The sequence below is a fragment of the Podarcis filfolensis genome (assembly GCF_964270895.1).
Source record: "Podarcis filfolensis genome assembly, chromosome: 14".
Taxonomy (NCBI): domain Eukaryota; kingdom Metazoa; phylum Chordata; class Lepidosauria; order Squamata; family Lacertidae; genus Podarcis; species Podarcis filfolensis.
This window is the reverse complement of record NC_139616.1, coordinates 38,513,624-38,541,047: the sequence shown is the minus strand read 5'-3', so window position 1 is coordinate 38,541,047 and position 27,424 is coordinate 38,513,624. Positions and strand designations below refer to the sequence as shown.

Genomic DNA, 27,424 nt, shown 5'->3' with positions numbered 1-27,424 from the left:
GCTGAAAGAGGTCTAAAGCAGTAGTATATCCCACTGCCCAGGTCTTCAAGCAGTGGGTTGGGACCAGTGTTTGAAATTCGCCAGGCGCCAGGCACATTTTGCACCTGGCTATCGGGCACTTGTGACCAAGTGAAGATGCCCGGGCACCAGGATGGCAACTGACTTCTCTGCCATCTGGAGCTGCATGCCTGGGGATCCTTGGATCTTGACTGTTTCCACACACTAGCGACACATCCTATAGAATTCTATCCGTTATTTTTTATCTGCACAATCAGAACGAATTTCAGGAACCAGAAAGTTGTATTGGGAAATACGACTTTTGAGCTGTCTGCCCCCAAAATGGCAACTAGGCATTCCATTTTGACGACCATAACCCTGGTTTAAGGGGCCATTTGGCACCTAGCTTATATGTCTGAGTTTCTAACACGGGTCAGGACCCACAGGTGGATCACAAGGCCATACCAGGTGGGCTGCAGGAAAGCTGGGGCCACCATGCTGGATTCCAGGTTAGGCTGACCAGACCAGAGCAGAACTATACGTGTGTCTGGACTAGGACATGCTATTGAGATCAGAAGCTCATTTTATCAATTTCCATGAGTGCTGAATGGGATGAACCATTCTTTTAAATAAGATACATATTTCTGGTTAACCACAGGCTCACAGCTTTCTCTTGCCACTTTGCAGGACTAATTTTCATTTAGTAGTAACCCTGAGGTAACACACTGCCTATTGTCTGCCCTTTTAGGATCAAATAACGAGTATTATTAACCCTATTAAGCAGAATTCAAATGCAAAAATGTGAAAGTGGGTCCCATGTCGCAGCTTGGGAGTCAGAGGTGAGTCTTGGATCTGGACTGGTTGAAAGCCACTGCCCCACTGAAACCTGTGGGGCTTACTCCCAAGAAAAGGGTGTGTAGAAGTAAGTTGCTAACACAGCCCACAAAAAACTGACAAAACAAAAGTGCTTTTGAGTCTTCCTGGTTGAGGTAAAGAGGATTCCCCTCCCCTACCACATCCGTAGAATTTTTATTATTACAGTATTATTCTGGTCACAGAAAAGAGAAGTAAAATCGGCCTTGTTTCTTGCCTGACAGCAACAGATTGCATCAGAAACCACATCCACCAACACCTATGTGATCACTTGCACCATACTGGTGGGGATGTGTCAGACTGGCATTTCAACTTTTGTTTCAACAGTAACATGTCAGCTGGGTTAACAGGATCTATAGCATTCCTTTGTAGCACAGGAATGGGGAAGCTGTTACCCTCCAGATGATGAGGATGATATTTTTACCCCACCCATCCAACTGGGTTGCCGCAGCCACTCTGGGTGGGCTCCAGATGTTGGTGGAACCTCCCAGCTCCTATCAGGCTCAGCCAATGTGCTCCATGGGATGATGGGAGATGCCATCCAGCAGTACCTAGAGGACCACATTCCTCCTCCTCCATGCTAGCAGTTGCCAGAATCTGTGGCTTACTAGCAGTACAAGGGGAAAGGATCTAAGGGCTTAGTGGGCCACAAGCTTAACATGAGTCAACAGTGTGATGCAGCAGCAGCAGCAGCAGCAAAAAAAGCTAATGCTATTCTAGGCTGCATCAACAGAAGTATAGGCTGGGGAAAGGCACCATCGCTCCCTGGCCCTCAAATCGAGGGAGGAATGAGACGCGAAGCGCCAGAGCCAATGCAGCTTGTTCCTCCTTCAGGGTGCTGGGCCCTGGTGGTGGCCTGACCCCATGAGATGTCAGGGTGAAACCTCCCTCACTACCTCATGTCCTCAGAGACAGCTGAGTGGAGAGGCTCAGAGGCCTCACGGGTGCCAGGGGAAGGCCTCAAGAGGACCATTGTGCTCATGGCCACCACACTGCCTTGATGGATAGGCCTTTGCACCAGAGTTATATATGGGTTGTGTTCACTCTTGAAGGTTCTATTTGACCTGTGACCATCTCTGCCTGCCCAATCCATTTGCTAAGCTGATCCCACATCCCAGAAATAACGGAGTCTCAGCTTTTGGCTTGGTTGCTCCAATGTCAAAGTCGACCTGTGGGAGAGGCCAAGTGGTGGAGTATGTGCTGTGCACACCAAAGGTCCCATCAAGTGATGAGAACAACATCTGCAAGACATCGGCTGGAGACCACAGGTTAGCTACTGCCAGTCAGAGTAGCGAGTCGGGTCAGCCAATAAATCTAACATGATCAAAGGCAGCTCATAAGCTTCTATGACCTGGGCAACCCTTAGCCATGCAGCCACATGCTAAAGGGAGCCTGAGGAGATCTGAGAACCAGGATACCAAAACATCTGTTAAAAATCACACTTTAGCTGAAGAACTGACTGGCTTCTTTGATCCTTCACACAAACAGCTTGAGGTCAAGTGGTTCCAGACAGACATATTCTGGTATGACACAACAGAGCCTTGTCAGCACCTTGAAGACTTAGCAGATCTATTGTGGCTGTATTCAGCTAACAAAGGTCAGAGCGATTTTCATTCAGCACAATATGAAGCAGTATAGTTTGATTTTGGGCTACTGTTCTAGAATAGCTTCAACACCTCAAAGGCCACACCCACATGGCACAATAGGCCATAAACCACAGGTTATCATGCATGAGCTCATTGCACCTGCTTCCCTCAACCCTGCTAGCCCGGGGAGGAAACAAACCACCATCTCTGAACTCAAACAAACCATGGTTGATGAGCCAAGGCTTATCACCATGGTTTGTTCCATTACAAAAACCTGATTCCTTGTTCAGCCACAATGCTAAGGCAGGGGTGGTGGTTAGTTTCTTCCCAGCGTTAGCAGGAATGACTGAAGTGAAAGCAATTAAGAAGAACTCAGCAAAGCTCTGTTAGATCAATCCCAAAGGCCCATCAAGCCCAGCACAGTATATTTCCCAGAATTCCTGAGATGCAGAATGGGCTTGAAATCAGTGGTGCGCTATTTGGAGGAAGCGAGTGCCTAAAATTGTGGACTTCAGTAGGTCTGTTAGGCTGCATTACTACACATGAACCTACTTGAGAGTAAGTCCTGTTAAACATAAGTCAGTGGTGCTTAAGCAAGGCTGCATATTTGTAAAAAGCTTTTTGGATACAGGCAGTGCAACTCCTGGGAAGTGTAGTTTCTCTCTCACAGAGTTACAATTCCCAACACCCTATAGCTCCTGGGATTCCTTGAGAGGGAAACCTTGGGCCAGACACACACAGAGTCAACCTAACCTACCTCTACTGAGTTGCTGAGCAGTTAAAGAGGGTGAGTGGAGAACCAGGTCCTCTGCTTTGAACTATTCCAAGGAAAGGCAGTGTATAAAGTAAAATTAATTTTAAAAATTGAGCACCGGAATTATATTTATTTATTAAAAATATTGCAAAAATGTATCAAAGTTGTTTATAACAGTAAGAAGAAGAGAAACCACACAATAAGAACATAAATAATTAAAAACAACACAGTTCTTAGAAGTGGAGCAGAGGCTGATAACATCATTGTTGGTTGCGTAGTAGAGGGAGAGAACAGCTCCAGAATGGGGTTTGGGGAGGGGGAGAGGAGTGATGGCATCGTCTGCCATTCTTAACCTGGCAAGCAAAGGTGGTGACAAGACTTTCTGATTTTGCTATTGCTTGTGGCAGACTACCACAGAGGAAGTCAGAGAATGGGGGCAGGGAATCAAATAGGGGCTGGGTACGTCTTTCTTTTCCCCCGATGGTGTTCCTACACTTCCCTGCAAGGTTGCTTGCACCTCTTATTAAATACTAAAAGTTGTGTTTCAGATGGCTGAATATCTTTTGTTAAACCTCAGTGTTACAAGCTGAACCTATGCAGTCAGAATTAAGCACCACTGAGCTCAAGGGAGTTTACTCCAGGGCAACTTTGCATAGGACTGGAGTCATAGCATTGGAGTAAACTATGCATAGGGTTTGGGCATTGCACTATGGCCTGTTGCTGCTACATACTGCTGTGTGTGTGTTGTGTGTGTGATACATATATGTGAATGAGTTCAGGAAAACTGCCTGCATTTTTCGACTCTCTTTGGAAGTGTGGCTCCAAGGGCTATCACAATGAGCTCCTGCACTTCAACATTGCCCTCCACACGCCTGGAGCACCTTGTTGATCCTCTCAAAATTTACAGCCTGCCTCCCCTTTTCCCCCCTGTTGCTCCTTCCAAGTTGTTGGCTGCCAACTGTCTGGACGTGGTACACACCTTGCTAATGGGACTCTCGTGCTGAAGTGGGTCTCGGCTACTGTAGTAATAACAGGCCCTCAACCATGTTGCATTTCTGCTTCAAGGAGCTGCCTCCTGATAGCAGCTGGATGCTTGTTCGGGAAGTTCTTGTGTAAATGAAGCCAGCAAAGCTGTTAGAGTGGGCACCAGGAGAATAATACCTTGTAGCCATGCAGTACTTCAGATTGCAAACATCTTGGCATTTTGCCTCAATTGAGCTTAGTGCCAGGGCTGCAGGACATGAAAGTTTCGTGATGTGCCAATGTGCGGACAGCAAAAGCTATTGTACATCGGTGAGCAGCCAAGGGCCCTGGAGACCGAATGCGGCCCTCCATGTTTCTCTGAATGGCTCTCGGAACTCTCCCCAGGCCACACCCCTCACTGGCCCTCCTTCGCACCCTGTGTTTGCCTGGTTAGAATGTGCCCCTGAATTCTGATGGAGGACACAAGTGGTTTTGAGCTTGTAGAAACCGTGCACAGATGAGAATGTGCACCCTATGTTCCATCCACTTTTTCATCTGGCCCCACCCACCACTGCCATGCAGCCCCCGAAGGGAAGGTAGCCCTGGGGCTGTAAAAGCTTTCCCATCCTTGCTGTGGTACCTTTATGCCCTCTGTGTGTCGTTGAACTGCAACTCCCATCAGCCCCAGACAGCACAACCATGGTAAGGGATTATGCGAATTACAGTCTTGCAATATCTGGAGGGCAACATGTTGGCTGCCTCTGCATTACACTGAAGTATCTTTTGCCTAGAAGTCTTGGCAAGGTGGAAATTCTACTTTCTTTTTTTTTAAGGCTCATTAAGATTGAAAAATATAGTGACTAATAATTGTAATGGCATTCTTGAGATTATACTAAGCGCCCGGAGCATAGGTGAGATATCCTTCTGTGTGTTTGCTGAAAGAACTTATAGTGTCATAGAACTGCTGGAAGGGATCCCAAGAGTCATCTAGTCCAGCTACAATTCCCAGCACCCTTAACAAACTACAGTTCCCATGATTCTTGGGCGAAGGGGAGGCATGCTTCAAAGGTGTGCTGTGTATGCAGCCTAAATGGGATATGAACCCATGTTTTCCCAGTCTAACCACTACGCCACAATGGCTCTTACTATGCCATTGAGGGCCATGGCATTGTTGCATTAGAGTGGTTTGAAAGTCAGCTCCGAATACCACAAAAAAGAAAAGAAAAGAGCCATGGAAATCCAAGTGGTCAAGGATATTTTAAATGAATGTTAGCGAGGAACCTCTTGATGGTAAGAACAATTCAACAACGGAGTCAATTACCTACAGAAGTGGTTGGGCTTGCCCTTGCCAAGGGATGAACATGAGAAGTGGTGGAGTGTGGTGCTTAGGGAGTCAGACCAGGACCTGGAGAGCCAGGGTTCCAAGCCTCACTTGACCGCAAAGCTCCACTGGTTGACTTGGGGCCAGTGGCAGTCTCTCAGCCTAACCTAGCTCACAGGGTTGTTGTGATGATAAAATGAAAGGGAGAGAACTGTGTATGCCACCTTGAGCTCTTTGGAGAAAAGGTGGGATATAAATGGAAGAATGAATAAACGAATGAAGACCCCTCTCCCATTGTCTCCCCCCATGACAGGTATTCAGAGGTAAGGATGGAGGAGAAATTATCTATTCCCATGGTAGCTGAACCTGCCTAGTGCAAACTGAAATGCAACCACCCTCTGAAATTCAGCTGAATTTTGCAGCTCAGTTCTCCAGCCAGGTAAAGGGCACATTAATGCATATATTAGGGTAAAGCGTGCATTAAAACACATACATCAGTATAAAAAATAATGATACAAAAAACCCTACATACACCAGTGAAAATAACACTCCAACATGTGTTCCATTGGGGGAAATCCCTTTGCAAAAATGTGTATATTAGGAGAAAACGGCAGTAAAATGCAGGTGAGTTTTAATTTTTAAAAATATTCACAAATTGATGCAGAACTGAATTGGAGAATTTAAGTTAAAGAGTGAGGAAATGAGAAAGAGAAAGAAACAGAAATTGGCAGAGAGGCGGGGGGGGGGGGCAGATAATGGAAGCAGCATAAGGGCATCATGACCCACAACTACACTGTCTTCAAAACAGAGGCTTGTTGGAGATCTTCTAACCCTGGATTTCCTGCACTGATCAGCTGATTGGATTATATCAAGGATAGGGCACCTTTAGCCCTCCAGATGTTACTGAACTACAGCTCCCATCTACCCCAGCCATTGGCCATGCTTGCTGGGGCTGATGGGAGTTGACCTCCCAATCCTGGCAGACAACAGCCTCCTCTTTGATGAGTGTGGTAGGGAAAATGTTGGGAGATGCTTGAACTTGGTGTCTGGTTCCCAAAGATAAAAGGCAGCCCACTCCTCCAGAGACCGGGAGTAGCTAAACCTTTGCCTCTGCTCCAAGCTAGGTTTTTGAGAACCCATTCTGCATGAAAAATACCAGTGAGTCCCTTGGTGGGCAGTTCTTAGCTCAGTCATAGAGCATCTGCTTTGAATGCAGAAGGTCCCAGGTTCAATCCCCAGGATCTCCAGATAGGACTGGGAGAGACTACCTGTCTGAAACCCCAGAGAACCAGTGCCCATCACATCAGTTAGTGAGCTAGATAAACCAATAGCCTGATCCTTGGCATAAGGCAGTTTCCTCTATCAAGGATGATCTCAAAATGCTCTGGAGACCTCAACCCTTTGGGACAAGGTCAAGGATGCTCACTGATCCCTACCCAAAATTAAATTCTGGCATCAGGGGTAATGTCCACCCTGCCACATACAGACACACTTAAATGATTCTTCTGAAGATCAGACTATTTATACCAAGTGTATAATTAGCCTTTATCAAAAGAATAATAGTAATAGAAAGACGCAGCTGAAATGAACTGTATCTTATGAGAAAAGAGTAGATGCAATTTGACATTTAACAACTATTCACAACCCAGGGATCACAGGACTCTGCAGTGTCATCCCTCCACTCCTTTCAGCCAATTTATTTAATAAAGGCCCCATTCACCAAAACACAACCCGAACATAATAGACCACAGATACAACAATAATGTGAACACAGCTAAACCTGTCCCACCCCAAAACCTGAAGGAGAAAACCTTAGCCAAATATTCAATGAAGCCTTCTGCTCTTTGCCAAGTCATTTTATTAAAGTCTCCCCAAATAACTGACTATAGCATTTCAACCCATTATTACTCCCACCAAAGAAATAAAAAAATAAAAAACAGGGAAAGAAAGAAAAAGAGGCCAATTGTATGTATGGTATAATCAGTTCAGACCTCTGAAGAATTCCCAAATCGCCTCTCAAAATAAGAGGGGAGATAACAAGTGTCCCACAGTAACCTTCCGTTTTTGCTCAGCACGAGAAACAACAGCTATGCGGTGCAGAAATTGGGAACACGACTGCTCGAGCCTCACCATTTATGGTGGTAAGCGAAGAGAGTGCTCTCCTAGTTATGGATTGAATATAAACATGCAGCACTCATGAGTTATGGCTACAGTCCGTGAGGAAACTTTAAGCCGAATCTCTCTTCGGTAAACACTGCATGACCAGAAAGCTATGCAGGTATAAACACTTGTTAAGTTTAGAGCAGGGATGGAGAATCTATTTCATTCCGAGGGTTGGATTAGAACTTGGGTCAACCTTCCAAGGGCTGCGTGTCTCTAGGCATCAGTGGGATTCTGGACCTTCCAGACCGTTTGAGTTGGAGGCCATTTTGGTTTAGGAGGCAACTGACATGCTTAAATCCAGATGCACGTGATGTACCTGGAATGGTAGGGTTGAAACTAGCAATGAGAATATTCTTCCAGTTCCATCTTGTTATTACTCCCCCATTTTGTTACCCCAGGTGTTGCCAATGAGTTTCCTCCAGTGTGTCCTATGGCACCCACAAAAGATCTCACGAAATATCCATTCTGTGTTTTTGCCATGCCCCGCCATGTTCCACCAATCCAGTTTGTGAAGCACCATGCACCATGGCAGCCATTTTGTGAATGGCATCCACAAAACTCTCTCAGAATTCTGAATTTTCCCACCAGCCTAAAAAAGTTGGTAACCCTCCATGGTACACTCTGGATTCTGCATGCTACACCTCAAGTTTTGCTTGCCTCCCAGCGAGAAAAGAGAATTTTGGAACATATAAAGTGATATTATATGGGGGAAAGAGTTCCAAGGCCTAGGCCAAGAGTTAGGGACATTGGCCACACCTGTCCTATCTACGGTCATGTGTCAGTGGTGGGCGGAACCATCCTTCCTCCTCTCTGTCTGTCACTCCCCACCCAGTTGGCTGCTGAAGGAAGAGGAAATCACTCTTGCCAGCGCTCCATATTTATCACAGGAAGCTGCCTTGTACTAAGACCATTGGTCCATTTGGTGCAGTTTTTGACTGGCAGGGAAACAAATAGAAGGTGGCATCAGAGCTCATGACCAGTGTTCGAAACTCCGATTGTTCTAGGCGTGTTTTGCGACAGGAATTTCATTCGTGCGAGCAGTTTCTGAGCTCTGGGCACGGTCCTGCGCCTAAGATTTCAGATTAAAACTGCAGAGTGGAAGGAAAGGAGGACCTTTTTCTGCCTTCCCACTTCCAGTTACTCTCTGGAGTAGACTGGAGAAGAGACCCACTTAAGAATATCAGGGGGGTGGGTAGGGGAAGGACTAAAAAAGGTAAAGGTAAAGGACCCCTGACAGTTAAGTCTAGTTGTGAACAACTCTGGGGTTGCGGTGCTCATCTCGCTTTACAGGCCGAGGGAGCCAGCATTTGTCTGCAGACAGTTTTTCCGGGTCATGTGCCCAGCATGACTAAGCTGCTTCTGGCAAACCAGAGCAGTGCACGGAAACACTGTTTACCTTCCCGCCAGAGGAAGGTAGACCTATTTATCTACTTGCACTTTTTGGGGTGCATTTGAACTGCTAGGTTGGCAGGAGCGGGGACCAAGCAACAGAAGCTCACCCCATCGCGGGGATTTGAACTGCCAACCTCCTGATCAGCAAGCCCGAGAGGCTCAGTGGTTTAGACCACACTGCTGCCCGCGTCCCGGGGGAAGGACTAGACCATGTGAAAAATGAACATAATATTTTAGGTGCCTTCAGTCATTTTCAGCTTTGAATTCTTGTTTTAAGAAAAGCACGCCTAGACATTCCATTGTTGTGCCCATAACCTAGGTTTAAGATGCCATTTAGCTCCTAGCTTTCAAACCTCAGCTTCTAACACTACTCATGACAGTCTTAGCCAGCCGGCCCCAGTTTTCTCCCCATCCTTCTCCATGCTGGGAAAAAAGGGAAATTCTTCCATTCCTATGTGCAGGTCTTTTGAGTATCATTGACACTGGATAGGCTTTTTCTAATTCGGCATGGCAACTCCTTGGGGGCAGCAACCCGTTATTCTAACACCAAGAAATGGCACAGCCAGATGACAAATGTGAATAAATTTTCTGTGTTGTTATTGGCCTATTGTGGAGCACAACGTATAAAAATGTTTGCACTGATCCAAGGAGGAAATTGTGCTCTGCAATGCAAAATTTAAAACACACACAAAAAAATAATTGCTTGTTTGATGCCATTATTACAGCAACAGTAATTATGCTTTTTAAAGCCAGAATCCTCAGCTGGTGTTAACAACAACAACAACCCACCAAACAGAACAGCCCCACAGTCTATAACAGAGACATGCACACTTACAGCCACTAAAAGATCTGGTTTACAGCCTTTGACATCATCATGGGCAGTCTTCCCCAAACCTGGTGCCCTCCAGATGGTCTGGACTACAATTCCCATCATCCCTGACCATTGTCTATGGGGAACGGTACTCCAAAACATCTGGATGGTACCAGATTGTTTGGGGGCGGATGGGCAGAGAGCTACTTTTCTTTTTCTCTGCCCGTCTCAGTGGACACCAGGTGCTACTGTGTTTAATGCCAGCAGCATCCGTTGTTTCGGGAGGGGAGTTAATTACTGGGATTGCAGCAAGCCTGGAGGAGGAACTTCTCTGATGCCTTCCTCCCTTGCTACAGTCCAGCGGAAAGTCCCTCTTCAGAAGATTTTTGTTTGCTTTGGGGAAAATCCCGTGTAAGTACCAACAGGGGATTTCTCGCCAATGCCAATGGAAGCATCAGAAAAGCACCAAAAGGGGAAAGGGATAAGTTCCTCCTCCCTGTCTGCTGAGATTCTAATAATTGTCACCCGCCACATACACAGTTGGTGCTACCTGTGTTTTTTGTTTGCTTGTTTTGTAAAGGACAAGTTAAATGAGAAGGTGCAGTTAATGTCACCTCAAGCCTGGCTGCAAGCTAACGAAACATGGGACAATTGAATTAAAGAGCAGAAGGTAAACCCCAAGGAAAACCTTAGCTGTGCAGTTGTAGCTGGGTAAAAAGTGGAAGGCCTGTAGCTCAGAGGTAGGGTATCTGATTTGCATGCAGGAGGTCTGGGTTCAACCCCTGGCATCTCCAGGTACTGCCAGAAATGTCCCTGGTGTAGACGAGATAGAACTAGGTGGACCAATGGTTTGACTCAGTGCAAGGAAGCTTCCTATGTTCTGGATAGCAACAGGCCCTACTGACTCTGCCAGGAGCAAAATTTACTCCAGCTTTGCAGAGAAGAATCAGGAGAACTGCAAGCCGCACGCTCTGAACAACATTTGTAAATTATACCCCAGCTCATGCTCCTCTCCCCTCGAGTCATCCAGCATCAACATGAGGTTTTGGAAATATCTACACGGAACGTTGCATTATCAGAACACACACAGAATTAAGGACGAGAAAAGTACTTTCAGGAAAAGATACAAACCAGGTAACCGTATGGGTTATTTCATACTGTTAATTTCAACACTTGGTGGGATATGCACACCAGGCGTAGATTTCTTGTGTACAACAGCTGGTCCTCTCTTGTTACAGCAGAAAAATGAATAGGCTTTAATTTCAAATAAGAACAACTGCAGAGTGATATGGGAAATTTGGGGGTGGGGTGGAATGGACCGATTTTGGGGGGGGGTAGACCAATGAAACCTTAATAGGGGGAGTGAGAACAAGGCACCTACCATGATCCAAAGCCTCTGGTTGCTCCACAGTGCAGTTTCAGGGTGCTTAGTGAACAAGTGTGGTGTGTAGTGGTTAGTGTGTTGGACTAGGAGCTGGGAGTAAAGGTAAAGGTAAAGGGACCCCTGACCATTAGGTCCAGTCGTGACCGACTCTGGGGTTGCGGCGCTCATCTCACTTTATTTGCTGACGGAGCCGGCGTACAGCTTCTGGGTCATGTGGCCAGCATGACTAAGCCGCTTCTGGCGAACCAGAGCAGTGCACGGAAACACCGTTTACCTTCCCGCCAGAGTGGTACCTATTTATCTACTTGCACTTTGATGTGCTTTCGAACTGCTAGGTTGGCAGGAGCAGGGACCGAGCAACAGGAGCTCACCCCGTCACGGGGATTCGAACCGCCGACCTTCTGATCGGCAAGTCCTAGGCTCTGTGGTTTAACCCACAGCGCCACCCGCATCCTCAGGACCTGGGAGACCAGGGTTCAAATCCCCACTTGGTCATGAAGTCCCGTCATTGCCTCTCAGCCTAACCTACCTCACAGGGTTGTTGTGGGGATTAAACAAGGAGGAGAACTATGTGTACCATCTTGAGCTCCTTGGAGAAAATAAATAGAAAGATCCCGGGTTCAATCCCCATCATCTCCCGGTGGGGCTGGGAATGTCCCCTGCCAGAAACCCCAGAGAGCTGCTGGTGGTCAGTGTAGACAATATTGAGCTAGATGGCCCAATGGTTTGACTCAGGACCGGGCAGTTTCCTATGTTCCTATGTTCCTTTGCATTCTGTTAACTTGCCAAAGCTCACAGCAGAGTGCTTCTGAAAGATCCGGCATTCGGGAATAGCGCACGACTTGCCCACCAATCAGAGATGCTGTGAATATGAACCAAGTGGTTTATAATCTGTCTCAAATCTTAGGTGGGCCGTAAAAAGCCAAATTAAAAAAGAGAAAGCCTAAGAGAGAGAGACTTAATGAGACAACTGACACAGTAGCCCATCCATTTAGGCTGCCGCCTTTTAACAGTGTTCTTAAATAATGCATACATTAGCTCAGAGGCTGAAGAGATTTGTTTGTTTTATTAAGCAGAGCCTGGTTAACGGAAAGCTTTGTAATAAGATTTCCCTCAGTGCTAATGGGGGGGGGCAGGGAGAAAAGTTTCCTTTCCTTTCGACTCCCAGATACAAAATAGCCCATCGTCAAATGATTTCGTTGCCTCCAGTGCCTTTCGTCATTCTTATTACAACCACTTGTGTTATACCCATAGCTGTCAAGTGTCCCTTATTTGAAGGGACAGTCCCTTATTCCAGCGCCATGTCCCGCTGCTGTCCCTTATTGATAGATGTCCCTTAAATGTCCCTTAAATGATGTCCCTTAAATTTCAAAGGAAGCAGCTCCTCTCCCTCCCTCCCTGCCGGTCAGGGAGGAGGGAGGCTCCAACTGTGTTGCTTGGCTGTGTTGCTCACCCAATAAGAAGTCTAAGAACGACGGGGGTGGTGGAGCTTGCATGCCTTGTGTGTGGCTAGTTAATGAAAGCTGAGGGGGTTTTTGAATGCTGGACACCATTTTGTTGCATGTGCTGCTGCAAACTTTGCAGTGCAAAGCCAGGCCGGGGAGCCATCTTAAGTTGAGGCTGCATAGTACATTTGATTCAGATTCTATTCAGTTGAACCTCTGGTTACAAAGTTGGTTGGACAGTGTTCTCAAAGCTACCAGCATGAGTTTGACCAGACTGCAGGAGGACAGGAAGACTGGAGTGCCTGGAACAGGTGAGGCTGCAGGTCCCTTATTTTGGCTGCTGGTCCCTTATTTTCAAGGCTGCTGGTCCCTTATTTTCAAATCTGTAAGTTGACAGCTATGGTTATGCCAGTGCTAACAAACTGCAATGTCATGAATGGCAAAGTCCAGTTTCCTGTTTCGTGACAGTCCTTCTGTCTCAAAAAGCCAGGAAGGTACAATAGCGAAGTCATATCAGGCCAGACGTCCTGGCTTCAAATTACTTCTCAGCCATAAATAGCTCACTGGGTTTTCAAGGGTCTCTCTCTCTCTCTGTGTGTGTGTTTGGATTTGATATCCCACTTTATCACTACCCTAAGGAGTCTCAAAGCGGCTAACATTCTCCTTTCCCCTCCTCCCACACAACAAACACTCTGTGAGGTGAGTGAGGCTGAGAGACTTCACAGAAGTGTGGCTGGCCCAAGGTCACCCAGCAGCTGCATGTGGAGGAGCGGAGACGCGAACCCGGTTCCCCAGATTACGAGTCCACCGCTCTTAACCACTACACCACACTGGCTCATGTGTGTGTGTGTACAATCTACCTCATAGGGATGAAAGTGAGGAAAATTGGGAAAGGGGAAGATCAACATGTGGTGTCTTGAACAGGGTTTGCCAGTTTGGCACACTCCAGACGCTGCTGGACTACAACTCCAGTCAATCCCAGCCACTGGTTGCGCTAGTTGAGGCTGATGGGAGTTGCAAGTCCACCTGTATTTGGAGAGCACCTTGTTGGCTACCCTTGCCTTGGAGGGAAAAGGCTGAACATAAAGCATCAGGTCTAATTCAGCCTGCCACGGCTCCCCGTTTGGCCTGCAAGGTCACTGAGGCTAAGCCATACCCACCAGGCCTACGCCTGTTGCCATAGGGCATTAGGTGCAGGGAAAGAAGTGGCTGGGCCAATGGGACTTTGCAGGCACCCAACGATCAGCTGGTTGGCTGTCCTATGCCCATCACTTCACAAGTCCTGGCAATCAGCTGATCATAGCAGAAGGCCCAGTGATCAGCTGACTGTGCCTTCCATTTACAGCCCTATGCAAAAAATGGGTTGATGGCATCACAGGGGCATCAGGTGACTGACAGGGCTGTGGCCCCAACCAACTGTCAAACTAGGCCTGTGAGGGGTGGGGGAAGATAAGGACCTGGTCCACCATCCCCCAAATAAAGAACCCCCTGTGTGTGGCACCACAGCCTGCTCTGATCCACCTGGCACCAACCAGGAGTAGGGTGCTTCTCTGTAGGGGTACCTGTTTTGTGCAACAGTCTCCCCTCAGAAATCCAGCAGACACCTTCCCTGGTGGTTTCTTGTTGGCAACTGGACTGCAAACGCTTGAGTGAATTAAAGACCATTGATCACCAGCTCACTCGTTCGTGCCTACCGTATGAGGACTGTATGCTTATTTTTACTGTTATTTATTTATTTTATGAATCACTTCCCATAAAAGCATCTCAGAGCAATTAAGGATAAAAACCATCAACAATAAAAGGAATTTCAAATCCGATACAAGAGACTGACAAGGATAAAAACCTCCGCTTGAAAAGGCTTTCTGAAAAAGGAATGTCGTCAAGAGACATGCCCCTTGTTTGATATATCATTTGATGTAGTTTTAATTATATTTCATTGTTTAAATCTTGCTGTACACAACTTTGATACCCTGAATGAAAAGTGGCATATGAATCCTTTTAGTAAACAGGTAATATCAACCCAGGGGTGTATGGGGGCGTTACAGGAGGGGGAGTACCGCTGGTGAGGGGACACATCCTGCTCCTTTGAGGGTGGTTTGCCCACCTTTGGTCCCCACCCTGCACTCAGTTCTCACCTGTGGCTCCCAGAAGCTGTCAGCATGTGACAGCAGCCGCTTTGATTGGCCGGCTAAATCAGGTGAGGGTAGCCGATGGGTCTCAAACCCTTGGTGAGTTAGGGACTCCCCCTACATGTGAAGACAGGCTATGGCAGATTGAGCGAATGAGACCAATAGTGGGTCCAGTGGTCAAGAAGGTGTTTTCTGCATGAGCTGTAGAGGGACGTGAAGGGCAGGTGGGGCTTATCAACGACTTGGGAAGGTAGCCCATTTAGAAGAAGGAAAACCCTGATCTAATCCTTGGCTGCCTTGCAGGATATCTTCAGGAGAAGATAAAGCTAAGGTTTACTTACCTTCAGAGGTAAGTAAAACAAACATATCCCGGCCTGTTCTAGCAAGCAAGATATAACGTTGTTTTCCATGCTAGTCCTACTCAGAGTACACCCACTGGAATTAATAGGCAGGACTAACTTGCGTCCCTTCATTTCAGTGGGTGTGCTCTGGAAAGAACTCGCCTGAAATCAACCCGTAATGTTCATTTTTAAAAATATGTGTGAGGGGGCAATATTTTCAACACCACATGCATTCCTTGCAATATTGCTGCCCATTTCATCAGCATCGCAAGTCCTTCTTCCTGATCTACCTGTTCAGGGACCGCTCAGCACCATGCTTTGCTTTGCAATATTATACACAGAGAGAAGAATATGTGTGTGTGTGTGTGTGTGTGTGTGTGTATGTATGTATGTATGTGTATATACCGTATTTTTCGCACCATAGGACGCACTTTTTCCCTCCTAAAAAGCAAGGGAAAATGTGTGTGCGTCCTATGGAGCGAATGCAGGCTTTCACTGAAGCCTGAAGAGCGAGAGGGGTCGGTGCGCACCGACCCCTCTCGCTCTCCAGGCTTCAGGAAGCTATCCGCTAGCCATGGGAGACCCAGCTCTCCCACGGCTAGCGGAGTGCTGCATTAATCCGGAAGCTTGGGGCGTGCGGAGCTCAGCGCGCCCCAAGCTTCTGGGTGCCGGCAAGGTCTCCGCTAGCCGTCTAGCGGAGACCTTGCCGGCACCCAGAAGCTTGGGGCGCGCTGAGCTCCGCACGCCCCAAGCTTCCGGATTAGCGCAGCGCTCCGCTAGCCGTGTCTAGGCTGCGGATGGTAGCCTGCTTCCCGGAGCGTTGGGCGCCCTGAAAGCAGAGCGCCCGGCGCTTCGGGAACACATCCGCAGCGTGGGGAGCCTTGCAGGAGTTCCCCGCAGGGCTCCCCACGCTGCGGATAGCAGCCTGCCGCCCGGCGCGAGAGGCGCCCTGAAGCAGAGCGCCCCTCGCGCCAGGCAGACATCTGCAGCATGCGGAGCCCTGCAGGAGTTCCCCACAGGGCTCCCCACGCTGCGGATAGCAGCCTGCCGCCCGGCGGGTGGGGCGCCCTGAAGCAGAGCGCCCCTCGCGCCAGGCAGACATCTGCAGCATGGGGAGCCCTGCAGGAGTTCCCCGCAAGGCTCCCCAAGCTGCGGATAGCAGCCTGCCGCCCGGCGCAAGGGGCGCCCTGAAGCAGAGCGCCCCTCCCGCCAGGCAGACATCTGCAGCGTGGGGAGCCCTGCAGGAGTTCCCCGCAAGGCTCCCCAAGCTGCGGATAGCAGCCTGCCGCCCGGCGGGTGGGGCGCCCTGAAGCAGAGCGCCCCTCGCGCCAGGCAGACATCTGCAGCGTGGGGAGCCCTGCAGGAGTTCCCCGCAAGGCTCCCCAAGCTGCGGATAGCAGCCTGCCGCCCGGCGCGAGGGGCGCCCTGAAGCAGAGCGCCCCTCGCGCCAGGCAGACATCCGCAGCATGCGGAGCCCTGCAGGAGTTCCCTGCAAGGCTCCCCAAACTGCGGATAGCAGCCTGCCGCCCGGCGGGTGGGGCGCCCTGAAGCAGAGCGCCCCTCGCGCCAGGCAGACATCTGCAGCGTGGGGAGCCCTGCAGGAGTTCCCCGCAGGGCTCCCCACGCTGCGGATAGCAGCCTGCTGCCTGGCGGGTGGGGCCCGCTGAAGCAGAGCGCCCCGCGCGCCAGGCAGACATCAGCCAGCCCCACAAGCTCGGGGGACAGCAGGGAGGGGCAGCGCCACCATCCCGCTGTTCCTCGACCTGGTTCGGTTTCCCTGACCTGCTTTTGGGGGGGAAATAAAGGGAAATTTTTTTTCCTTTATTTCCCCCCCAAAAAACTAGGTGCGTCCTATGGGACGGAGCGTCCTATGGTGCGAAAAATACGGTATATATATATATATATATATATATATATATATATATATGTATATGTATATAATCCCCGATGCAAATATCCCAGCAGCGAAGGAAAATGCCCCTCGACTTTGGGGGGAGATTTCGATGACTCAGCAAGTGATGCATTTCAAAATAATTGAGTCCCCTAAGAGGGCTTCTAATAATAGAGAACCCAGTTAAAGCACTTTCCCCTCTGCTGTTTCATAACTAGGTCCCCTGCGGATAGTTTGGTTGCTTCAGGGAACGAAATTCCTCAGGTGGGTATAGCACAGCAAACCCTCCAAAAGGAAAACAAAGGTCACTTAGGGCTTCTGTTCTCCTCTTTCCCCGGGCTCAAAAGAGTGGGGGAAAAGTTGAGCTCCAAGGCTAAAGGGCTCCAGGGAGAAGAGGCAAGGCGGGGTTGCAAATGCAAGAAGGGAGATGGAAGAGAAATGCAGTGGATATCCGGGAGGCGCCTGTGCCTTTAAGGTAGTTGGGGAAACTGCTGATGTGCGGAAGGCCTCTGGGACATTTCTCCTCTTGCTCCCCTTCCCCTTATCAGTTGATAGCCAAAGGGAAGAATTGTGGGTGATAGCCAGGGGCTCCCACACCCGAAACAGCTGACCAAACCACCAAAGGGCACAAGGAAAAGAGTGTGTTTTTAAAAGCGAGATTAATGCTCAGTAGGGAAGTTAACTCGCACTGGTGTGACACGGCTCACAGCAGCTTTGAAAGTTAAAAAACAACCTTCTGAGAGATCCAGAACTAGGATGCTTTTGCTACAGCTCAGCTGTGAAACCCCAAAGCCAGGACAGAGGGCAACTTCAAATGATTTAAGACAGCTGCCCTTAAAATAAAAGATGCACAGAAATTTCTATCCGGCTACAAAAATATTTGCGTTCCAAAATATGGCCGTTCTCTCTTTCCTTGGGGAACTATTGGGGTAATTTTAAGGAGAGGAGCAATGTGCTGTTGTTGATCTAAACCAGGTATGCCAGGTAGAGTTATTTCATTGGATCTACAGGATTTCCTTCAAGAAAATATTGTGATCACAAGACACAGTGGGGGATTTTTAATGGGTTTTTTGGGGGGTACTGTAGATCTTTCTGGACCTCTTTCACAACGTCCCATGGAACACGTGAAAAAGCATGCCTCTGAGAATGTCTGAATGCCTTCCTTAACCCAATGAACACCTCAGCACTGCCCCCCTCCAAGAAAAGGTTGACTTGGAGGGAGTTTCCCCAGTGAGAGAATCCAAACAGACTGGGCTAGAATTAAGGTGGGTTGCTTAGAATTTAAGTCATAAAAGTGCCACCACAGTGAGGCAGATGGGATCTTCTAGAAGCTAGAATGGGAAGGGTCTTTAGTGGTCACCTCCTAGCTCAACTCACCGACTAAACGCAGGATGAAACTGCAGCATCTTCGTGAGGCAGACATGCAGTCTCCGCCAACAAAGGAGTTATGCTGGCTACCTTTCTTGAATATGAAGGCAGACACTTTTTAAAATTACAGCTGTGTTAAGCATTGGTGGAGGAGGTTCAAACCTCCGGACTGAGGAGTTCTTTACAAAGCAGCGCTGTGGAAACGTCGACTCAGGTAGGCTTGTCGAAAGCAAGGCCAGCCTGGTGAAGGAAAATGCCGCTGAAGCACTGGGTCACTTTCGAGAGGGGCAAAGACCAAGCCTATGGTTTCGAAAGATTCTGTCTCAAATTTTATTGGTTTGCTCGACAAGCTCTTGCCATAGCTGCACAAGAGGTGGTAGTGTTACTCGCGGACAGTGGCGTAGCGTGGGGGGTGCAGGGGGGGCCGGCCGCACCGGGCGCAACATCTGGGGGTTAGGGTTAGGGGGCGCAAATCCATGGGTTGGGGGGCGCAAATTACTTGCCTTGCCCTGGGTGCTGACAACCCACGCTACGCCACTGCTCGCGGAGGTAAGACAATGGCTCTCTCTCAGCACAGGGTCAGAGGCACCCAATTTAGGATTTCAGCATGCTCCAAGACTCAGCCCAAGCATTCAAAGGAACCCCAGAAGAAGAAGAAGAAGAAGAAGAAGAAGAAGAAGAAGAAGAAGAAGAAGAAGAGAAAAGTTTGGATTTGATATCCCGCTTTATCACTACCCAAAGGAGTCTCAAAGCGGCTAACATTCTCCTTTCCCTTCCTCCCCCACAACAAACACTCTGTGAGGTGAGTGGGGCTGAGAGACTTCAGAGAAGTGTGACTGGCCCAAGGTCACCCAGCAGCTGCATGTGGAGGAGCGGAGACGCGAACCCGGTTCCCCAGATTACGAGTCCACCGCTCTTAACCACTACACCACACTGGCTCCCAAGCCTTGGCTCAACACTTCCGAAACTGAAAATCCAGGCAGCACATATTTAAAACATATGGGGAACTGAACAACTCCTTTGATTAAAAGGTTGCTTGCACTTGCCACCCAAGGCCTGGGGTATTGAAGAAAATATTGGGGAAGGAGCCAAGTAAGCCTCGTCCCACATAATCGATCATATGACACGGCACACACCACTTGAATGGCAATGCCCTTCAACTTGGGGGGGGGGGTCCAGGACCTCAAATATTGGGGGGGGGGGAAGGGACCTTGGCCTCTAGGAGTTGACTCCTACGCCAGGGATGGTAAGCCTGGGCAAGGCACATAAAAGTGGCAAGAGCGCTCAAAGAGGAGTCGTGCCCCTCAAACACTGTTGCATATGCACACACGCACAGAACTACCTCCTTCGGTCAGCCCTCCCTGCTCATCAAATGATTGATCCGATGTCTGGGGTGGCAGGCAGTGATCCATATCTGGGCTCTGCATAGAGGTTTAAATCTCTCCACTGACCCCAGCACTGAGTCTGACTTTTGTATTTTTGCCAACTCTGACAAAATCAGTGGGGTCCCAGAAAAGTTTGCTCTATGGCCAGGGTGAGCCATCCTGGCTCGAGAAAATGCCACAGGGTGTAGGAGTACATGCACCACACCAGCACATTGCATTGGAAGAGACTTCCAAATTGTGTGCTTCGAGTCCTTTCTTCTTTTTCTTCCCTTTAGCACCCAGATCCAACTTTCAGAAACTCCTCCGTGTCTAGAAGAAAACCCTGGCTACCTGCCCCTGGCTAAGGACTGGAGAGCAATTCAATTCAGTTCACACTCAAAGGCGAACTTACTGATCCTTCACTTTCTGAAGCAATAAGCAAAATCAAGACACTGCCGAACTTCGAAATTTGCCCTTCTCTGAATCTGGCAGTGCAGCTCTCCAGACAACCTATATGTACAAAGATCCATATACTAAACACATATAGCAGGTGAAAGTAATGTAAAGGAATGCATTATAGGTAGGGGAAACTGCTTTGCAAAGATGTATAGGTAGGTAAAATTGCATACAACCATGTGTATATTGGAGAAATTCAAACTAAAATGCTGATGAACTCTGTCACAAGTTGTGGGAATGTGGAGAATCAAGCTTAAGACAGGGAAAAACGATAAACTGAAATTGACTGGTTCACGCATCCTCACCTATGATGCAGATTTAAAACCAGGATACACTCAAGTTAATAAAAGAGAGACACATATTTCTACAGGTTCTCGGGGCACTTTCCCTAAGCCCAAATGACATGGTTCTCATAAATAGACCCTTCCAGCCCATATTTAATCCAGAGTTATAATTTCAACAGAAAATCCAGAAAGCTTTTTTTATTAAAAAAAACCAACAACCCCAGAAACAGCAAATCTGGATATAATAGGGGGGAGATGATGTGTGACGGCATTTTCATGAGAACAACGTAATCCTGTGGATGATGTGGTACACCTGCATGTGTGAGCTGACCAAGTGCAGAACAAGCTGGCATGTGGAAGCCATCCATCCCTTGCCTGATGCCTCAACCCTAAGACACCTCGACATCCATGGCACACACTGCAAGAAGGATGTGTAGATCCAGAATTGACCTCCGCAGTCACTTCGATGGACACATCGTTAAGACTGTGTTCATGGAAGGCAGTCTTACTTGGCAAAGATGAAGGAGAAGACACTGCGAGACAACCCGCTCCATCTAAGAACTGTAGAGTGCAAAGAGGACTCCCAGGACTTCTCCTGACTATTCTTTGAGCAAGACACCAAACATTATGATTGAGAATGGAAAGGGGGAAAATACCACACATACCTTGTCATGAATCATCTTTCTACTTTTTCTCTCTACTGGCCACCTTAAAGTCTTTTTTTTTAAAAGGACTTCTTCTCCCCTCACCATCAGTACCCCATCCTTCTTCCACCTAAAGGTAAACCCCAAAAGGCGCCTGAGGTCTCAGAATGACAGCCCCAAATCTTAAGAGTGTTTCCTCCCAAGTCCCACCAAGTGCATAGAGGCATGCTCCTCCAGCAAGCCCTGCCACGGTGGAAATCCCTATTTACTCTTGAGCAAGCCCATATCATGGTGCGGTTCTGCCCTCACTCACTTCGGAGCCAAAACGCATTAGATCAGGCTTGGGCTGTATGTCGCGCCTGCTTGTTTGTTTTTAAAGTCCACTCTGCGCAAAATTCCCAAGGAGCCCAATTCAACAACACTGTTTCCCCCCAAGGGACATCCATCACAGAAACCCAACACAGTCCGATAGACAAGATCACCACGCGGGGAGTACGAGAGAGGAGGCGGGGAGAGGGAGATAAGAGAAGGAAAGACGCAGCTGGCAGGCGGGAAGGGGTTAACCCACCACCCCGCGCCCCCTAACCCCGCAATAAGTCCCTTCGAAGCGGAGGCTGCCTTCCGAAGAAGTGCGCCGCCAGACGGGTAAGACGCGCGCCAAGGCGTCTTGGGCGCACAGGCGCGCAAAGGCGGCCACGGCGTCTTCTCCAGGGCCACCGGCGGCGCCCTCCAGGGCTTGCCCTTCAGAGCATCTTTGGAGGGAAGGGGGGTGGGGGAAGCCGCTGCGTTTCCTAGCCTCACTCTCGCCGCTCCTCACCTCCTCTCCCGCGAGCTGAGGGAAGGCGCCCCTTACCATCGCCGCCTTGGCGCGGAAGGCGCCGGGTCCCTTGCGGTGCTGGTGCGCGCGGTGCCCGTCGTGGCCAGGGTTGCTGCTCTCCAGGTCGCGCTTCTCTCGGCGGCGGCTGGCGCTGCGGCTGCTGCTGCCCTGCGGCGGGCGCTGCTGCTCCTCCTCGCCGGAGTCCAGGCTGCTGAAATTCCACACGACCAGCGTCTGCACGAGCAGCACGGTGAGCGCCAAGACGAGCGCCGAGCGCGAGCGGCGGGCCAGGCGGCGGGCGCACGAAGCGGCCGCGGACGAAGACGGCGAAGGCGACGCGGCCACCACCACCATCTTCGCGGCGGAGGCAGCGGCGGCGGCGGCGGCTGCTGCTGCTGCTGCTCGGGATTGCTGCTGCTGCTGCTGCTCGCTGAGCCACTCAGAAGCGCCGCATCCGCCGCCGCCGCCTGGAGTTTTTCAGACGGACGAGACGTCAGCAGCAGGAGGAGGAGGCGGAGGCGGCCGAGGAGGCGGAGAGCGGGCAGGCAGGCAGGCGAGAGGAGCCGAGGAGGCCCGGCCCTCCGGCAGGCAGGCGAGGCAGCCCCGCGCTCGCTCGCTCCAGACGAGTCGAGGGGAGGAGAGGGGCTTGGCCGGCGAGGGGCGTGCGCGCAAAGGAGACGGTGGGGAGGAGCCGGCGGCGGCGCAGCCGAGCGAGCGAGCGGCGCCTTGTTTCAGGAAGAGGAGAAGCTGGTCTGGGGGCTTTGGACAGGCAGGGGGTGGGGGCGTCTCTCTCCGGATGCGCCTTGGCACGGCTGGCAACCGAGAGGGGCGCCCGGCTTAGCTGCCGTGCGCCCGCGTCCCCGGCCACCCCTTTCCAGCTGTGCCTTTAAGAGCGGCTCGATCCGCGACTATTATAGCAGGTGTGATTCCCGGTTTTGGGAGCCTCTGGGCCGAGCGAGAGCTGCTTCGCGTGCCGAGCTATTGCCTGAGAGCACGCCGCGCTCTTAAAGGCACGCGAGTCGGCGTGTGAAGGGGGGAGCGCGCCCGCGCGTTGTTCTGGCCTCGCAGCAATTGCTGCGTGCACAGACGTCGCTCAGCCCAAGCGCATCCCCGCCCTCCCGCGGAATCCCGGGGGTTGCAGTTCGTTCAGGGTGCTGGGAATTGTTGCTCGGTGGAGGGGGAACTACAGTTCCCAGATTTTTGCAGGGATGTATGGATGGTGTGTGTACGCAGCCACAGTTTGGAGGAACACTGCGCCTAAGATTGCGGGCTTCAGCGGGTCTGTAAGGCTGCATTCCTATGCATGCACCTGCACTGGCGGAGGAAGAGGGGGCGGGGGGAGCACACCGCCCCCGGCAGCGCGATCCCGGTGGGGTTCCATCGCGGCTGCCCCCCGCCCGCGCTGGGCGCCCCGCCCCCGCCTGCTCTCCCCCCCCCCGTGCCGGAGCATGGAGCTCCGCCACTGTGCACCTGCTGGCGAGTAAGTCCTGCTGAAAACAAGTCGTTTGCATTTAAGCGGAGCTTTGAAAAAAAAGCCCTTTTGATAAGGATGTTGCAAGTCACACACACATACAAGGCGGTGTGCAACATGACAACATAATACTACAATAACATCGATAAAAGCAAATCACATTCCAAAGGCCTATTTGAACAGTAGCCATTTAAAAAGACCTAACAGAAAGCATAAAGCACACCATCTGAACTTCTGTTGACGGAGTTCCACAGCGCAAGGGCTGCCATACTAAAGGCTGGCCAAACCTCAGGGGCAGGCATGGGTAAACTCGGCCCTCCACATGTTTTGGGACTACACCTCCCATCATCCCTGACCACTGGTCCTGTTAGCTAGGGGTGGTGGGAGTTGTAGTCCCAAAACAACTGATGGGCCAAGTTTGCCTATGCCTGCTCAAGGGCAATCAAAGGTGTTCCATCCGAAGATCTCAGTGACTGATGTGGAGCATCAGGAAGCAGACAGTCCTTAAGGTGCTGTGGGCCTAAGTTGTTTAGGGCTAATCCTCACTGAAGTTAGCTGAATCTGTGAGTGAGCGCTAGCACTTATTTTACTATAAATAGCAGGCTCAGGTTGCGCAATTAGAGTTGATTCAGAGCTCTTGTGCAATGAAACCCGCTTCCTTCCAAAAATCAAGACTTGTGATAAAGAAAGTGGGAGGGAAATGCACTGGAAAGTGTCGGATAATGCCTGGTGCATCACCATCATCTAACCTCCCTGCAAACAAATCAGAATGAATGCTCAATATATAGCCGCCACCAACCATGCTCCGTGCAGCTTTGTTCAAAAACATCATGGGGAGTGCTCAACAGAGGGGACACCCAGAAGCCACCACACAACTCATTGGCTGACTAAGTATTTCAAATGTCAGTGTACCTGCCATCCCCTACCTGTTATTAGGTGTGATTCCTGCAATGCAGGGGATTGGACTAGATGACACCACTGGGGATCCCTTCCAACTCTACAGCTCTGTGATCCTAAGATTCTATAACTGGAGCAAAATATTATTACTGCTACTGATCATACTTAAATTATTCAGCAAAACCTGAGCAACTTTTTCTTGTTAGTTTCCTGCAAATGCGCAGCCTTTTGTCTGTTAGAGCTTGTGCTGATAAAAGCTGTCAGGTGGGTTATTACTAACAAATGGATATAAAGATTTCAGTTTTTAAAATAATAATAACATGCCGCTTGGAATGCCATGCAGAGAGGTTTGTGATAGGTAAAAATAATTCCCTGCTTAAAAGCAGCCTTACAATTGCAGCCGCAGCTCTAGAAACCTGCAAAAATCTTCTCAAGACAATTAGCTTTTTTGTCCTTTATTATTTCCTCAAGCGCTGAGGTTTTGTGACACTTCTTTTCAGCTGAACCAAATAAATATTATCTTCCATGTTTTTCATTGCACAGTCAAAGTGCCCCCCTTATCTGCTCTCCTTTCTTGTGATGTGGCACCCGCATAGCAACAGCCTCACAATTAATTGGTACTTTGCTTCTTAATTAAGAAGTTAGTGGGCCAGATTCTCAACTGCATTTTTGGAGTAAAGGTCTGGGAGAGATAAACTGTGCTGAGCTGATACCATCCTGTTCTCTGGTAGTACAGAGTGTGCCTTCTCAGCCACTTGCTGCATTTAAGAACCTAGAACATTCCCTAATACTGAGGGAGGTCATTGGTCCATCTACTATTGTCTATGCTGGTTGGCATCAACTCTCCAGGGTTTCATCTCTCTATTGGCCCTGAGGTTCTCCACCCCCTTTTAAGAGCAGATTCTGGCTCATCATTATTGTGATGAAATAGAATGGATGACTTGTGCAAACAGAGGAAGCTTCCTTAAACAGAGTTTGGCCATTGAACCATTTAGCTTAGTACTGGCCACATTCACACCACACCCTGAAAGCCCTATGATACCACTTCCAAGTGCTCATGGCGTCCCCCAAATAATTCTGGGAGCTGTAGTTTGTAAAGGGTGCTGAGGGTCTCCTAAGGAGACCCCTATTCCCCTCAGGGAGCTAAGATTCTCAGAGTTCCCTGTGAAAAGAGATTGACTATGAAACTATTCTAAGAATTGTAACTCTGTGAGGGGCATGAAAACTCTCTGCACCCTTGACAAACTACAGTTCCCGGGATTCTTTAGGGGGAAGCCCAGACTGCTTAAAGTAGTATCATAGAGTTACAGCCCTTCACTTTACTGAATCAGACTATGGTCCATCTAGCTTTGTACTGTCTGCCGTGATGATTCTCTGGGAGTGGCTATCTCCCGGCCCTACCTAGAGATACCTGGGACCATCTCTACACAAAAAAGATGTTCTCCCACTGAGCCATGGGCCTTCCCTACTGTGGCATTTTTCTCCAGCAGCTCGAGCGAAGGTTGAAGCCCCTGAGCAGGGAAGCTGTGAAGCGACAGTGCAGGCACGCCTATGGAAGGAGGTTATTTTTAGGAGACGCCACTCATATCATGGGCTGTCTTGAGGCTGCTTCTGAGAAATGTGCCAATGGGTCCTCAAATATTGAGCTTTCTGTCGAAGTTTGCTCTCCCTGAAGGAAACGCTGAGGCCTACGTGGGCCGAAGGGGGACGAGTTGCTGCCTGCATTAGAAATCAAGGTCATTTGTCAGAAAAGTAGATGAGGGAAGGAAAAAGGAGCGGGGGGGGGGGGGGGAGAGACCACAGCCAACAACGGGGGCAGGGGGGGGGAGCATTTGAAAAGGCAGCACTGTGTGCAGTGAATGATAATATATTTATACTGCACACTTTTATCGACCTAACAAAAAAGTCACAACCCAAAGGGTAGATTGCACAGGCCCGCTGGTGAAGGCCGAGAATGCTCCCAGACAACAAAAACAAGCAAGTGCTTGCTAGCATTCAACTATCTTATTTTTAAAAGTAATTTATAGCCAGATCTCCCTTGTGCCCTTTGGGGGAAAGGGCTATAGAGCACTGGCAGAGTATCTGTTTTGCACACAGAAGGTCCCAGGTTCAGTCCTCAGCGTCTCCAGGTAGGGCTGCGAGAGGCCCCTGCCTGAAACACTGCTGTCATGGACTGGCTGAGTGCTGAGGAGTGGTGAGAAGCACCAGCTAGATCTAATAGCCCTGAGCATGTCTCAATACCAGGAAAAATACAAGGTAGCTACACCACTCTCATTTCACAGAAATTGCTCACAAGGTAAAGGTAACGGGACCCCTGACCATTAGGTCCAGTCGTGGCCGACTCTGGGCTTGCGGTGCTCATCTCGCTTTATTGGCCAAGGGAGCCGGCATACAGCTTCCGGGTCATGTGGCCAGCATGACTAAGCCGCATCTGGCGAACCAGAGCAGTGCACGGAAACGCCGTTTACCTTCCCACTGGAGCGGTACCTATTTATCTACTTGCACTTTGACATGCTTTTGAACTGCTAGGTGGGCAGGAGCAGGGACCGAGCAACGGAAGCTCAGCCCGTCGTGGAAATTTGAACCGCCAACCTTCTGATCAGCAAGTCCTAGGCTCTGTGGTTTAACCCACAGTGCCACCCAATACCAGGAAAAATACAAGGTAGCTACACCACTCTCATTCACTCTCATGCTTCAATCTTGATTTTGTCCGCACAGAACTGAGCAAAATAACCCGTTTTGGGAGGCGGGTAATAGCTGTGCTTCTGTAACTTTTGTTTTGCACATAAAACAAGCCGCCTTATGTGTAAAACACCAATTTCAGGTTGAAAAGTGTTGTTAATTGCTTGGGGCACAAAGCTTAACATGTTAAATTGTAGTACCTCTTGGTTTCAGCTGGCTACTTCTTAGAAGAACAGAACAAGCATATTACACATCTGTTGTGCTTGGAAGATTTGCTTGTCGCAGAAACTCTCTTTCAAAAACTAAGGGTCTGTGAAACAAGTGCTAGATGTTGTTTCTCCAGACTTGTTTTAATTTATTTGCTGTAAAAAAAATTTACCCTGCCTTTCCT

General features: G+C 49.4%; 1 protein-coding gene across 1 annotated transcript in view; it reads right to left on the bottom strand.

The window, feature by feature from the left end:
* Window positions 1-23,051, bottom strand: part of XYLT1 (xylosyltransferase 1) — a 164,292-nt gene extending 141,241 nt beyond the window's left edge. The window contains exon 1 of the mRNA XM_083584963.1: window positions 22,020-23,051. Coding sequence (XP_083441089.1) covers window positions 22,020-22,337 — 318 coding nt within the window. The 5' untranslated portion in view covers window positions 22,338-23,051. The remainder of the gene's footprint in view (window positions 1-22,019) is intronic.
* Between the last annotated feature and the right edge of the window lie 4,373 nt (window positions 23,052-27,424).